The sequence below is a fragment of the Oncorhynchus gorbuscha genome, linkage group LG23 (genome assembly GCF_021184085.1).
Source record: "Oncorhynchus gorbuscha isolate QuinsamMale2020 ecotype Even-year linkage group LG23, OgorEven_v1.0, whole genome shotgun sequence".
Taxonomy (NCBI): Eukaryota; Metazoa; Chordata; class Actinopteri; order Salmoniformes; family Salmonidae; genus Oncorhynchus; species Oncorhynchus gorbuscha.
Window position 1 is genome coordinate 34,046,071 of NC_060195.1, and position 16,541 is coordinate 34,062,611.

Below are 16,541 nucleotides of genomic sequence, written 5' to 3' on the forward strand. Positions count from 1 at the left end.
TTAGTTGAAAAATCAAATAACCTGAAATTAATAACCATACGAGTCATCACACCATTCCTAATACTTTGAAGGAAAACTAATTTGACTCATGGAGAATTAATTGAGTGACAGACAATACCAGGGGATACTGGCCTCAGAAGGGAGACTGGGGCAAATTAGATTATTCCTGTGATCTCCATCCATATCATCAACATAAATCAGACCGCTATGGAGGAGCTCTTTAACCTCTACAGGATCCATGTCCCGACCTCAGGATGGTTGAGCTAAACGCAGGCTAATGTGATTAGCATGAGGTTGTAAGAAAAAAAAAGAAGATTATTGATAAGGGCAGAAAGCTTAAATTCTTGTTAATCTAACTGCACTGTCCATTTTACAGTAGCTATTAGAGTGAAATAATATCATGATATTGTTTGAGGAGAGTACACAATTATGAACTTGAAAATGTATAAATAAACAAAATAGGCATATTTGGGCAGTCTTGATACAACATTTTGAATAGATATGCAATAGTTCATTGGATCAGTCTAAAACTTTGCACGTACACTTCTGCCATCTAGTGGCCAAAGTCAAAATTGTGCCTGGGCTAGAATAATTCATAATGGCCTCTTGCACTTCAAAGATGACAGCAGAAAAAAATGTTTTTTTCTTTGTATCATCTTATACTAGATCTAATGTGTTATATTCTCCTACATTTATTTCACATTTCCACAAACTTCAAAGTGTTCCCTTTCAAATGGTATCAAGAATATGCATATCCTTGCTTCAGGTCCTGAGCAACAGGCAGTTAGATGTGTGCATGTCATTTTAGATGAAAATTGAAAAAAATGGGCGGATCCTTTGTGTTTAGAGCGATGGGCTACGTCAACCATGACCAAGTCTTCTTGGAGACATAAATTGATACTTTCAAGGACAAAATGTTAACCGTCTTTGTTTAAATTTAGAATTATGTATAAACAGAAATACAGGGACGTCTGAACGCCTCCTCATTCCACTGACGCATAAAGGACAAGTCATAGCCCATAGAAATGATGAAAGATACAAATACAGGAAAACTACTATGAAGTGTTTTGAAGAGTTGTTACCCCTTTTAACATTTAAACGATATGGTATCACTGTATGTGGACAGTACCTGTCGTGAGTGGGGTCCGCGGGGCTTTTGGAGGACCAGCAGCAGGATCTCAGGCAACAGGCTGAGCAGGATGAGCAGGATGATGATCAGCCAGGCTGACACAGAGCTCAGCATATTAGCAAACACAAAGTAGAGACGCTGCTGCCGAAGGAAAGGCCTGACGGGAGGGAGAGGGTTTACAACATTCACATAGGTCAGCCCAAGGTCAGCCCAAATTCAGCAGTCACACGGTGCTACATGGCGTGCTGGCTTTTGCTCCAGCTCATCACTAACCTTAAAAAAAATATATTGGCCGACCAAGAGCCATTGTTCTTTCGACCAATCGATTGGTCTCAATTTCAATGTGTATTTTTCCATATATAGAAACATCCTATGTGTTTTAATCAAATCAACTATATGCACTGAACTTGTCTGAAGCTTTAAGTGCACTGATGAAATAATTAAGAAACGACTAGAGGGAGTCCGACCGCAATTGATTTGATTTTGCTGCGCCTGCCTCACTCGCTGCGCTGTCACCAAACAAATAAAGACAGCGAGTGACTGACTAGCACCCATTGTCTCACTCTCTTCCCTGCTGCAGCGACCACCACAGAAAATCAAAAGGTGTTTATGGTGCTGTCTGTGTTGCTGAAGCTGCAACAATTACAGCCATTTCTGACTGAAAAGTTGTTATCGAAGTCCGTAATTTGTTTAGGAAAAACATTCCCTATTCGCTTTGCCTCAACCCTTGCTCTTGTTACGTCACACGTATGCACCATGACCAATAGGGCCTGACCTACAACATATCATAATCACGTCAATAAATTGGTTAGAAACTCTGAATAAAGTAACAGCAAAAAAAGTGACAAATTCGAAACAGGGGGAATGTTTACTGGTTGCTCAGGAGGTAAAGGGGAAGTCAGATTAGTAGAATAAATTTGTCTACAAAATACTGAAGATCAAGAAAAACAAGGTAAGGAGCAAATGCTGCATGCATATTATGTGTGCCAAACAGATGGTGCTACATTACAATAACTTTTTCTGACAGTTTGGAACAATGTAAACACAACAAATTAAAAACGAGTCGGTTGAAAAACAAATTCGTAAAGCCTTTTTACAGCAAAGACTAAAAACAGATGCATTCATTTAGGCCTATTTATTGTTTACGTTGATTATGCATTTGTCACTATTTTAAAACTAAAATGCTTGATTGCATTTCAAATCATGAATGACTTGAATGCTGTGATGACAAGAACGAATAAATGATTGATACAGTAGCCTATACAACAGGCATTCGGAAAGTATTCAGACCCCTTGACTTTCTCCACATTGTTAGGTTACAGCCTTATTCTAAAATTGATTAAATGTTTTTTTCCCCCTCAATCTACACACAACAACCCATAATGACGAAGCAAAAACAAGTGTTTAGAAATGTTTACTAATATACATAAAATAAATAAATATATATGAATATATATACATTTATATTTATGAAATATCACATTTACTTAAGTATCCAGACCCTTTACTCAGTACTTTGTTGAAACGCCTTTGGCAGCGATTACAGCCTCGAGTCTTCTTGGGTTCTACGGGCTCTGGCTGGGCCATTCAAGAACATTGAGACTTGTCCCGAAGCCACTCCTGCATTGTCTTGGCTGTGTGCTTAGGGTCTTTCTCCTGTTGGAAGGTGAACCTTCGCACCAGTCTGAGGACACAATCCTGTCTCGGAGTTCTACGGACACTTCCTTAAACCTCATGGCTTGGTTTTTGCTCTGACATGCACTGTCAACTGTGGTACCTTATATAGACAGGTGTGGGCCTTTCCAAATCATGTCTAATCAATTGAATTTACCTGAAATGGACTCCAATCAAGTTGTAGAAACATCTCAAGGATGATCAATGGAAACAGGATGCACCTGAACTCAATTTCGAGTCTCATAGCAAATGGTCTAAATACTTATGTAAATAAGGATATTTTTTTGCAAATCTCTCGAAAAACATGTTTTTGCTTTGTCATTATGGGGTATTGTGTGTAGATTGCTGAGGAAATATACTTGAAAAAAAGTCAAGTTTAGATTAAAGCTGTAACGTAAAATGTGGAAAAGGTCAAGGGGTCTGAAAACTTTCGGAAGGCACTAAGTATTGAAATATAGGCCTAAGTAAGTAATGGTATTGACTAAACAGGATGCGCTCTTAGGCCTACAGCTGGGTGGTGTTTACGCAAGGCTGCTATACTAAGACTACTAATGACAATGACATTACTTAATATAACAATGATAATAATAACAACAACGACGAGATCAAGGAAGGAGATTATTATTATTTTCAATATACAAATTCGGAACAGTTAAACGCAAAGCTGTCATCAAGGCAAAGGGTGGCCATTTGAAGAACCTCAACGATAAAATAAATATTTTGAATTTTTTTAACACTTTTTTGGTTACTAAATTATTCCATGTGTGTTATTTCATAGTTTATGTCCTCACTATTATTCTACAATGTAGAAAATAGTAAAAATAAAGCAAAATGAGCAGGTGTTCTAAACTTTTAACCGGTAGTGTATGTGGGTGACGTATAAAGCCAGGCACATTTAACAGTTAGGCTATTGATTATAGACCTAATTAAGTTGTGGTTTCTGCTCTCAGTTTGTTTAGACAATTAAGGTGAATGCTGTTTCCTCATCTCCTAACTCCACTGCTGCTTCCGCCACATTGTTCTCAACACCAACATCTGTGTTACACCATTGTTTTTAAATATAACCACATACAATTTCAGTAGCACGTCTTAGAATGGACTGTGCCATCCCCGCAATGGATCAGTCCACTCGGCGCGAATCAGACAGCTGTCTTGTACACCATGCTGATCATTTTTATTTGTTGCGAGTCCTCAACTAAAGAAATCTCAGACGACCAACAGCCTATCGACCAGTCGACTAAATGGGGTCAGCCCTAATTGAAGTACGCACCAGTAAATCCAGTACTCACCATATGATCCCACCCCAGAAGAAGCTGAAGAACGTGTAGAAGGCCAGCGAGCCCCAGATGACAAAGTGATTGATCCACGTCCAATGGCGAGTGTCCATAGCCAGCTAGAACCGCAAAGAGAAGACAAGTGTTACCATTGGTGTAAAAATGTACTTCAAATAACACAATTGAGTTATAACGTGCTTTACCTTCAGCGTCACAGTGAAAACGAGGACAGTAAAAACAATCGTTCCGAACGACCAATTCCCAAACACCTGGCCATTATCCTGCAGGGCGGGGTTACTAAAGAGAAAGCGGACCCCGAAGAAGAATAAGAGGCCCTGGTAGACCCCCAGTAGTGTCCAGTACAGGAAGGGCCCCCAACCCAACATGGCATTCTTTGCTACGTCCCTAAGGAGAGAGGGAGAAAAGAGGGAAGGAAGGGAGGATGGGGAGACCGTAAGAATACAAAGACTTTGAAACCACTTACATGGCTAGTCATAATCACACGAGAAGCCTGTGCATTCTCTACGTAGGTGCAGAATGAATAGTTTAGTTCCCGGTCCTACCTGTAGAGGGCGGCGTTGTCCATCAGGAACTCCATACAGATGTGCTGCTCCAAGAGGCTGTTGGCCAGGATAGGCATTGAGGTGAAACAGATGTTGTACATCGTCAGATAGGCTGCGTCGTAGAGAGGCTAGGGAGGACGGGAGGGAGGAGGAAGGGAGTGGAGGGATTGGGAACCAAGGGGTTAATTACACGGAGAGGAGAGCGCACACACACTAGCTACACAGCAAGAGGGCTCTATAGCCTCAAGCCCGTTGCCGTGTGGCCACATGCAACAACCCATCCTTTGATATATATATATATATATATACACACACACAGATGGACCTGAGAGAGCAGGTCTGAGATGAGGGGCATATTTTTCACAGAGCTACTGAGAGACTACTTATATATCAGAAGTTAGCTATGTATACTCAGATGTGAAAATGTGGATCACCTCCTGCTAGAGTTAAACATGCGCCAAATTAATAAATCATTTGGCACATTAGCTAATACGGCCAAGAATTACTTGGTGTATCCAAGGCAATGTACTAGTCACACTGTATATAAAGTGAATTTCATATGTATATACTAATTTAGTCAATGCGCGTCTTAACATTTAAACATATCTTAATTCCATTCTTTTACTTTTAGATTTGTGTGTATTATTGTGAATTGTTAGATCCTACTGCACTGTTGGACCTAGGAACACAAGCTTTTCCCTACACCTGTAATAAGACTTCCGGCGCCGACAGAGATGGCCGCCTCGCTTCGCGTTCCTAGGAAACTATGCAGTTTTTTGTTTTTTTACGTGTTATTTCTTACATTAGTACCCCAGGTCATCTTAGGTTTCATTACATACAGTCGAGAAGAACTACTGAATATAAGATCAGCGTCAACTCACCATCAGTACGACCAAGAATATGTTTTCCGCGACGCGGATCCTGTGTTCTGCCTTACAAACAGGACAACGGAATGGATCGCATGCAGCGACCCAAGGAAACGACTCCGAAAAAGAGGGAAACGCTGCGGTGTTCTGGTCAGACTCCGAAAAAGGGCACATCGCGCACCACTTCCCAGCATTCTTCTTGCCAATGTCCAGTCTCTCGACAACAGGGTTGATGAAATCCGAGCAAGGGTGGCATTCCAGAGGGACATCAGAGACTGCAACGTTCTCTGCTTTACGGAAACATGGCTTACTGGGAAGACGCTATCCAGGGCGGTGCAGCCAACGGGTTTCTCCACGCATCGCGCGAACAGAAACAAACATCTCTCTGGTAAGAAGAGTGGCGGGGGCGTATGCCTCATGACTAACGGGACATGGTGTGATGAAGGAAACATACAGGAACTCAAATCCTTCTGTTCACCTGATTTAGAATTCCTCACAATCAAATGTAGACCGCATTATCTTCCAAGAGAATTCTCTTCGATTATAATCACAGCCGTATATATCCCCCCCAAGCAGACACATCGATGGCTCTGAACAAACTTTATTTAACTCTTTGCAAACTGGAAACCATTTATCCGGAGGCTGCATTCATTGTAGCTGGGGATTTTAACAAAGCCAATCTGAAAACAAGACTCCCTAAATTTTATCAGCATATCGATTGCGCAACCAGGGGTGGTAAAACCTTGGATCATTGTTACTCTAACTTCCGCGACGCATATAAGGCCCTGCCCCGCCCCCTTTCGGAAAAGCTGACCACGACTCCATTTTGCTGATCCCTGCCTACAGGCAGAAATTAAAACAAGAGGCTCCCACGCTGAGGTCTGTCCAACGCTGGTCAGACCAAGCTGACTCTACACTCCAAGACTGCTTCCATCACGTGGACTGGGACATGTTTCGTATTGCGTCAGATGGAAATATTGACGAATACGCTGATTCGGTGTGCGAGTTCATTAGAACGTGCGTCGAAGATGTCATTCCCATAGCAACGATAAAAACATTCCCTAACCAGAAACCGTGGATTGATGGCAGCATTCGCGTGAAACTGAAAGCGCGAACCACTGCTTTTAATCAGGGCAAGGTGTCTGGCAACATGACTGAATACAAACAGTGCAGCTATTCCCTCCGCAAGGCTATTAAACAAGCTAAGCGTCAGTACAGAGACAAAGTGGAATCTCAATTCAATGGCTCAGACACAAGAGGCATGTGACAGGGTCTACAGTCAATCACGGACTACAAGATGAAATCCAGCCCAGTCACGGACCAGGATGTCTTGCTCCCAGGCAGACTAACTAAATAACTTTTTTGCCCGCTTTGAGGACAATACAGTGCCACTGACACGGCCTGCAACGGAAACATGCGGTCTCTCCTTCACTGCAGCCGAGGTGAGTAAGACATTTAAACGTGTTAACCCTCGCAAGGCTGCAGGCCCAGACGGCATCCCCAGCCGCGCCCTCAGAGCATGCGCAGACCAGCTGGCCGGTGTGTTTACGGACATATTCAATCAATCCCTATACCAGTCTGCTGTTCCCACATGCTTCAAGAGGGCCACCATTGTTCCTGTTCCCAAGAAAGCTAAGGTAACTGAGCTAAACGACTACCGCCCCGTAGCACTCACTTCCGTCATCATGAAGTGCTTTGAGAGACTAGTCAAGGACCATATCACCTCCACCCTACCTGACACCCTAGACCCACTCCAATTTGCTTACCGCCCAAATAGGTCCACAGACGATGCAATCACAACCACACTGCACACTGCCCTAACCCACCTGGACAAGAGGAATACCTATGTGAGAATGCTGTTCATCGACTACAGCTCGGCATTCAACACCATAGTACCCTCCAAGCTCGTCATCAAGCTCGAGACCCTGGGTCTCGACCCCGCCCTGTGCAACTGGGTACTGGACTTCCTGACGGGCCGCCCCCAGGTGGTGAGGGTAGGCAACAACATCTCCTCCCCGCTGATCCTCAACACGGGGGCCCCACAAGGGTGCGTTCTGAGCCCTCTCCTGTACTCCCTGTTCACCCTCGACTGCGTGGCCACGCACGCCTCCAACTCAATCATCAAGTTTGCGGACGACACAACAGTGGTAGGCTTGATTACCAACAACGACGAGACGGCCTACAGGGAGGAGGTGAGGGCCCTCGGAGTGTCGTGTCAGGAAAATAACCTCACACTCAACGTCAACAAAACTAAGGAGATGATTGTGGACTTCAGGAAACAGCAGAGGGAACACCCCCCTATCCACATCGATGGAACAGTAGTGGAGAGGGTAGCTAGTTTTAAGTTCCTCGGCATACACATCACAGACAAACTGAATTGGTCCACTCACACTGACAGCGTCGTGAAGAAGGCGCAGCAGCGCCTATTCAACCTCAGGAGGCTGAAGAAATTCGGCTTGTCACCAAAAGCACTCACAAACTTCTACAGATGCACAATCGAGAGCATCCTGGCGGGCTGTATCACCGCCTGGTACGGCAACTGCTCCGCCCTCAACCGTAAGGCTCTCCAGAGGGTAGTGAGGACTGCACAACGCATCACCAGGGGCAAACTACCTGCCCTCCAGGACACCTACACCACCCGTTGTTACAGGAAGGCCATAAAGATCATCAAGGACATCAACCACCTGAGCCACTGCCTGTTCACCCCGCTATCATCCAGAAGGCGAGGTCAGTACAGGTGCATCAAAGCTGGGACCGAGAGAATGAAAAACAGCTTCTATCTCAAGGCCATCAGACTGTTAAACAGCCACCACTAACATTGAGTGGCTGCTGCCAACATACTGTCATTGACACTGACCCAACTCCAGCCATTTTAATAATGGGAATTGATGGGAAATGATGTAAATATATCACTAGCCACTTTAAACAATGCTACCTTATATAATGTTACTTACCCTACATTATTCATCTCATATGCATTTGTATATACTGTACTCTACATCATCGACTGCATCCTTATGTAACACATGTATCACTAGCCACTTTAACTATGCCACTTTGTTTACTTTGTCTACACACTCATCTCATATGTATATACTGTACTCGATACCATCTACTGTATGCTGCTCTGTACCATCACTCATTCATATATCCTTATGTACATGTTCCTTATCCCCTTACACTGTGTATAAGACAGTAGTTTTGGAATTGTTAGTTAGATTACTTGTTGGTTATCACTGCATTGTCGGAACTAGAAGCACAAGCATTTCGCTACACTCGCATTTAACATCTGCTAACCATGTGTATGTGACAAATAAAATTTGATTTGATTTGATTTAAATATGTGTATGTCACCAATAGAATTTGATATGTACTATATGTCATATATATATATATATATATCATACTGCAGCCACTCTGGGAGATCGAGGAGAGGGGGGGTGGGGGTCATTCCAACCAGAGGGGAAGAGTATGGGCGTAGACTGGAGAAGGTGCTGCGGCTCAATGGGATACTCTGCCGTTTCATGTTTAGAGCATCTTTGAACTTCAGAGAGGGGGAGCCCCAGCAGGGCCCAGACCAATACTCACTTGCTGGGAGTATCCACAGAAAAACTGGTACAAGAACTGAGGTAAGATGAAGCAGAGGTTCTGTAAACAAGAGTGTGGGAGAAAGAGCCCGAGGTTAGGCAATGGACATCAAAAGGCAACAGACATCAATGGAGGCTGCTGAATGGAGGACGGCTCATAAGTGGCTGGAATGGAGTGTAACGGAGCGGATGGAATGATATCAAACACATGAAAACCGTGTGTTTGATACTATTCCCGTGACTCCATTCTGGTCAGTTCTATGAGCCGTCCTCTCCTCAGCAGCCTCCACTGACAGATATGACCTTTGGTGAAGAGCTTTGGTGTCCGGGTGTCAGCTAAATCACATGAGCTTGATCACAGTCCTTTAGCGACATCAGAAGACTTGGCTGTGTACAGTTGGAGTCGGAAATTTACATACACTTCGGTTGGAGTCATTAAAACTCGTTTTTCAACCACTCTACAAATTTCTTGTTAACAAACTAAAGTTCTGGCAAGTCAGTTAGGACATCTACTTTGTGCCTGACACAAGTTAGTTTTCCAACAATTGTTTATCGACAGATTATTTCACTGTATCACAATTCCAGTGGGTCAGAAGATTACATATACTAAGCTGACTGCGCCTTTAAAAAGCTTGGAAAATTCCAGAAAATTATATCATGGCTTTAGAAGCTTCTGATAGACTAATTGACATCATTTTAGTCAATTGGAGGTGTACCTGTGGATGTATTTCAAGGCCTACCTTCAAACTCTGTGCCTCTTTGCTTGACATGATGGGAAAATCTAAAGGAATCAGCCAAGACCTCAGATAAAACATTGTAGACCTCAACAAGTCTGGTTCATCCTTGGGAGCAATTACCAAACACCTAAAGGTACCACGTTCATCTGTACAAACAACACCGTGGGACCACGCAGCCGTCATACCGCTCAGCAAGGAGACACGTTCTGTCTCCTAGAGATGAACATACTTGGTGCGAAAAGTGCAAATCAATCCCAGAACAGAAAAGGACCTTGAAGGTGGTGGAGAACACAGGTACAAAAGTATCTATATCCACGGAAAAACGAGTCCTATATCGACATAACCTGAAAGGCCGCTCAGCAAGGAAGAAGCCACTGCTCCAAAACCTCCATAAAAAAGCCAGACTACAGTTTGCAACTGCACATGGGGACAAAGATTGTACTTTTTGTAGATATGTCCTCTGGGCTGATGAAACAAAAATATAACTGTTTGGACATAATGATCATTGTTATAGTTGGAGGAAAAAGGGGAAGGTTTGCAAGCCCAAGAACACAATCCCAACCGTGAAGCACGGGGGTGGAAGCATCATGTTGTGGGGGTGCTTTGCTGCAGGAGGGACTGGTACACTTCACAAAATAGATGGCATAATGAGGATGGAAAATTCTGTGGATATATTGAAGCAACATCTCAAGACATCAGTCAGGAAGGTAAAGCTTGGTCGCAAATGGGTCTTCCAAATGGACAATGACCCCAAGCATACTTCCAAAGTTGTGGCAAAATGGCTTAAGGACAACAAAGTCAAGGTATTGGAGTGGCCATCACAAAGCCCTGAAATCAATTCTATAGAACATGTGAGGGCAGAACTGAAAAAGTGCGTGAGAGCAAGGAGGCCTACAAACCTGACTCAGTTACAACAGCTCTGTCAGGAGGAATGGGCCAAAATTCAACCAACTTATTGTGGGAAGCTTGTGGAAGGCTACCTGAAACATTTGACCCAAGTTAAACAATTTAAAAGGCAATGCTACCAAATACTAATTGAGTGTATGTAAACTTCTGACCCACTGGGAATGCGATGAAAGAAATAAAAGCTGAAATAAATCGCTCTACTATTATTCTGACATTTCACATTCTTTAAATAAAGTGGTGATCCTATCTGACCTAAGACAGGGAATTTACACTAGGATTAAATGTCAGGAATTGTGAAAAACGGAGTAAAATGTGCACCTCACTCCCGCATACCTACTGCTCTTTCGTTGGCAGCAACACAGGCTTCCGTGTTACAGCTCCAAACCATGCCCTCATCATGATCCTCAGTAACCAGCACAGTACTGTTATGGCGCTCAAATATCTGTGCTGCCCCCTACCTTGTAGAAGAAGTATTGCACCAGGTGGGCAATACGAACGTAGTAGAGGTGCCCGTGTCCCAGTAACAGTTTCTTCAGGTGCTTGAGCTTAGGGATGGCATAGTCACTGTTCCTCACTGCCTGGCGACCCTCCCTACCCTTTATACCTGAGACAGGGAGGACGAGGGAAAATATTACAATGTAATATGTGATGTTACATAGAAAAGGCACTGCCTAATGCCTTTGGTGGTCTACCAAGGTCCCGAGTCTTACCGATGCCAACATGTGCCTCCAGGATCATACTGACATCGTTGGCCCCATCTCCGATGGAGAGGGTGATGGGGCTGCCTTTACAGTTCTTCACCATCTTTACTATCTATAGGAGAGAGAGCGGAAAAGGAATGAGTTTGAATTAAATCCCACTCGGTTGTGCATTCAAAACTAAAATGCACAGTTCACAGATGCAGACATTTGTCATATTATTACCAGGTGTAATGTGTTGAACTACAGAGTGGTTTTTGAGGACCTGATAACCTTTGCGCGAGGCCTTAACTGTCACACTGGTTAGCCTTTAACTACAATAGCCATATGCAGTTAATCTACTTGATCTAACAGCAAGCGTCTATGATGTCACTCACCTGGGCCTTCTGTAGGGGAGCCATGCGGCAGCACAGCACAGTGGTACAGTTCTGACAGATCTGGAGGAAGAGACTCTTGTAGCAGCTGGAGTTGGAGTCAGGAGAGGAGTTAAGCACCAAGGACAGAGTGGCTCCGTCTATGATGAAGCCGTAGTCCTGGTTCGCTGAAGACCAGCTCCTGGGAGGGACAGAATGCAGAGACGGGTTTAGATTTGACCCAACAACACGAACTAGAGCAAAACCAGACCGCAAATCCAGTCCAGGTACACAGCTGTGTTCACGTCATCAATTAGAATTCTGGGAGAGGAGTAGGTCTGACCTTCGCATTCAAAACATCATTTACTACCAATTGTTATCAATTGACAACTAGCAGGAGTGGCAACAAACTCCTTTCAACCTCCAACCCTGGATTCAGTAATGACCTGGTGACCCCAGCCTTGATCGGTGGGGCGTCCTGTACTGCCCTCTTGTGGTAGTCCAGCAGCAGCTCGTGCAGGCGCTCCTCTCTCTTCCTCCCCAGGTCCACCAGGGTTCGCACCGTCAGCTCCAGCAGCTCTGTGCCCCTCTGGAACAACCGGCAGGCGTAGCACGTGGACTTGGCCGTCTCCATCTTGTCCCCCGTCAGCACCCACACCTTCATGCCTGCTCCCTGCAGGGCCTCCATGGTCTCGGCTGCCTCCTCCTGCAACCTGGCGTAAGAGGGAGGAGGAGAAAAGGGGGGAGTGATAAGGGCTGTGTATCAGAGAATGAGTGATGGGACAAGAGGGATGAGGAAGTAAGACAAACAGTGTGTGTGAGACAGTCGGTGTGTGTGAGACAGTCGGTGTGTGTGAGACAGTCGGTGTGTGTGAGACAGTCGGTGTGTGTGAGACAGTCGGTGTGTGTGAGACAGTCGGTGTGTGTGAGACAGTCGGTGTGTGTGAGACAGTCGGTGTGTGTGAGACAGTCGGTGTGTGTGAGACAGTCGGTGTGTGTGAGACAGTCGGTGTGTGTGAGACAGTCGGTGTGTGTGAGACAGTCGGTGTGTGTGAGACAGTCGGTGTGTGTGAGACAGTCGGTGTGTGTGAGACAGTCGGTGTGTGTGAGACAGTCGGTGAAGCAGTAACCAAAGCGGTGGATCAGACAGTGAGGAGACAGGATGTTCTGGTGCTCACCTCTCTTAGAGGCTTTCATTTACAATATTAACAGGTGCAGGACTAATTGACAAAGACTTGAATAAATCAAACCCACAAATGCTGATGCTCCAGATACTCAACTAGTCTAAAGAAGGTCAGTTTTATTGCTTCTTTAAATCAGGACAACAGATTCAGCTGGGCTAACATCATTTCAAAAGTGTTTTCTAATGATCAATTAGCCTTTTAAAATTATAAACCTGGATTAGCTATCACAACGTGGCATTGGAATACAGGAGTGATTGTTACTTTTCTGCCCTTGAGTTGCGTTCCCATGCAAAACTAGACAGATAGCTAACTACTAAGTCTTCAATAAAACTCCCAAGGCGTGACTTTTCTTGAATGAATATATTGAAAACGTTTATGTTGTGAAACTGCAAAACACAGAAAAGAATATACTTTAGTGTTCAATTCACACCGACATACTGTAGCTGTACATTAAACATTTGAAGTTGCATAAATACAAAGCATGCGCTAAGGTACCATGCATCTGGGATGATGCCAAACCATATAGCTAATTGTTAACCATATGGTAATTGCTCCTTTCATTACTCTAATAATGTATAACCATCTATGTAGAATAACAAAGCATATTACACTAGAAACAGTAACAAAACTACAGTATTGTATATTTTACAATTAGTTTGCATGACGCATGAGCAAAGTAATACAGCTAACGACATACACAAAAGGCATTGCAATTTGTGAGTAAATGCAACCAACATTGATATGTAAGAAACTCTATCAATAACAAGATTATCATCATTAGCTAAATGCTTGAATCGAACTTACAAACAAATATTTTTCCAAGGCTGAAGCGTGACAAGAAATAACTACATTGAAAGACCTACACCGTAGCGTTGTTTGTAGCTGCTTCTATGAGTGCAAAACAAATTCTTAACTTCCCGTTTGCGTTGTCTTTCTAAGTACCAGAAAGCGCCACTAGGGGGCAAATAACACCATTGAACACAATGAAAATCCAATTTAACCATTGTAATAAAATAATCTGCTACCTTCTAACAGGATGGCAGCACAGTTACTGATAATGGGCCTCTGTACGCCTATGTAGATATTCCATTAAAAATCTGCCGTTTCAAGCTACATTAGTCATTTACAACTTTAACGGCCTGCGGCCTGCTAACAGTTAGCTGTCTTACCGGCAGCTCTCAGAATAGACAATCGGACAATTTATTTATTTTTATTATTATTATTATTATTATTATTATGTTTATTCTTGGGCCTCTATAATCTATATCTATTGTTTTTATTTTATTTTTGTTGTTGTGTGATTTGGACTAATTCCCTCTACCACACGGAACCCCACTAATCTACTGAAGGAAAACAAGAGGTGGCTAACAACAGACCCCCTTCCTATGCTAGCTTGCTACCGATGTCCTGGCTAGCTGTCTAAATCGCCGTGACCCCCAAACCAACCACTCCACTCTCTGGACTCTTTTGATCACTCGACTAAGGATGCCTCTCCTTAATGTCAATATGTCTTGTCCATTGCTGTTCTGGTTAGTGTTTATTGGCTTATTTCACTGTAGAGCCTCTGGTCCTGCTCACTATACATTATCCAATTTATTAGTTCCACCACCCACACATGCAATGACATCTCCTGGTTTCAATGATGTTTCTAGAGACAATATCTCTCTCTTCATCACTCAATACCTAGGTTTACCTCCACTGTATTCACATCCTACCATACCTTTGTCTGTACATTATACCTTGATGCTATTTTATCGCCCCCAGAAACCTCCTTTTACTCTCTGTTCCAGACGTTATAGACGACCAATTCTTATTGCTTTTAGCCGTACCCTTATTCTTCTCCTCCTATGTTCCTCTGGCGATGTAGAGGTGAATCCAGGCCCTGCAATGCCTAGCTCCACTCCTATTCCCCAGGCGCTCTCTTTTGATGATTTCTGTAACCGTAATAGCCTTGGTTTCATGCATGTTAACATTAGAAGCCTCCTCCCTAAGTTTGTTCTATTCACTGCTTTAGCACACTCTGCCAACCCGGATGTTCTAGCTGTGTCTGAATCCTGGCTTAGGAAGACCACCAAAAATTCTGAAATTTTAATTCCAAATTACAACATTTTCAGACAAGATAGAACTGCCAAAGGGGGCGGTGTTGCAATCTACTGCAAAGATAGCCTGCAGAGTTCTGTCCTACTATCCAGGTCTGTACCCAAACAATTTGAACTTCTACTTCTAAAAATCCACCTCTCTAAAAACAAGTCTCTCACCGTTGCCGCCTGCTATAGACCACCCTCTGCCCCCAGCTGTGCTCTGGACACCATATGTGAACTGATTGCCCCCCATCTATCTTCAGAGCTCGTGCTGCTAGGCGACCTAAACTGGAACATGCTTAACACCCCAGCCACCCTACAATCTAAACTTGATGCCCTCAATCTCACTCAAATTATCAATGAACCTACCAGGTACCCCCCCAAAGCCTTAAACACGGGCACCCTCATAGATATCATCCTAACCAACTTCCCCTCTAAATACACCTCTGCTGTCTTCAACCGAGATCTCAGCGATCACTGCCTCATTGCCTGCATCCGTAATGGGTCAGCGGTCAAACGACCTCCACTCATCACTGTAAAACGCTCCCCTGAAACACTTCAGCGAGCAGGCCTTTCTAATCGACCTGGCCGGGGTATCCTGGAAGGATATTGATCTCATCCCGTCAGTAGAGGATGCCTGGATATTTTTTTAAAATGCCTTCCTAACCATCTTAAATAAACATGCCCCATTCAAGAAATTTAGAACCAGGAACAGATATAGCCCTTGGTTCTCCCCAGACCTGACTGCCCTTAACCAACACAAAAACATCCTATGGCGTTCTGCATTAGCATCGAACAGCCCCCCGTGATATGCAGCTATTCAGGGAAGCTAGAAACCGTTATACACAGGCAGTTAGAAAAGCCAAGGCTAGCTTTTTCAAGCAGAAATTTGCTTCCTGCAACACTAACTCAAAAAAAGTTCTGGGACACTGTAAAGTCCATGGAGAATAAGAACACCTCCTCCCAGCTGCCCACTGCACTGAAGATAGGAAACACTGTCACCACTGATAAATCCACCATAATTGAGAATTTCAATAAGCATTTTTCTACGGCTGGCCATGCTTTCCACCTGGCTACTCCTACCCCGGTCAACAGCACTGCACCCCAACAGCAACTCGCCCAAGCCTTCCCCATTTCTCCTTCTCCCAAATCCATTCTGCTGATGTTCTGAAAGAGCTGAAAAATCTGGACCCCTACAAATCAGCCGGGCTAGACAATCTGGACCCTTTCTAAAATTATCTGCCGAAATTGTTGCCACCCCTATTACTAGCCTGTTCAACCTCTCTTTCGTGTCGTCTGAGATTCCCAAAGATTGGAAAGCAGCTGCGGTCATCCCCCTCTTCAAAGGGGGGGACACTCTTGACCCAAACTGCTACAGACCTATATCTATCCTACCATGCCTTTCTAAGGTCTTCGAAAGCCAAGTCAACAAACAGATTACCGACCATTTCGAATCTAACCATACCTTCTCTGCTATGCAATCTGGTTT

At 43.9% G+C, this 16,541-nt stretch overlaps 1 protein-coding gene across 8 annotated transcripts in view; it reads right to left on the reverse strand.

Moving 5' to 3' along the window:
- LOC124010896 (phospholipid-transporting ATPase 11C-like) overlaps window positions 1-16,541 on the reverse strand; it is a 79,685-nt gene that overhangs the window by 5,488 nt on the left and 57,656 nt on the right. For all 8 annotated transcript variants that reach the window (XR_006834511.1, XR_006834512.1, XR_006834513.1 and 5 more), the window contains exons 19-27: window positions 12,234-12,500; window positions 11,812-11,989; window positions 11,447-11,549; window positions 11,195-11,340; window positions 9,095-9,154; window positions 4,641-4,768; window positions 4,281-4,482; window positions 4,093-4,196; window positions 1,130-1,286 (exon numbers count right to left, since the gene is read on the reverse strand). Coding sequence is in view for 5 of the 8 variants with exons in the window: in XM_046323664.1 (XP_046179620.1) it covers window positions 1,130-1,286; window positions 4,093-4,196; window positions 4,281-4,482; window positions 4,641-4,768; window positions 9,095-9,154; window positions 11,195-11,340; window positions 11,447-11,549; window positions 11,812-11,989; window positions 12,234-12,500 (1,345 nt within the window). In the remaining 3 variants the exon portion in view is untranslated. The remainder of the gene's footprint in view (window positions 1-1,129; window positions 1,287-4,092; window positions 4,197-4,280; window positions 4,483-4,640; window positions 4,769-9,094; window positions 9,155-11,194; window positions 11,341-11,446; window positions 11,550-11,811; window positions 11,990-12,233; window positions 12,501-16,541) is intronic.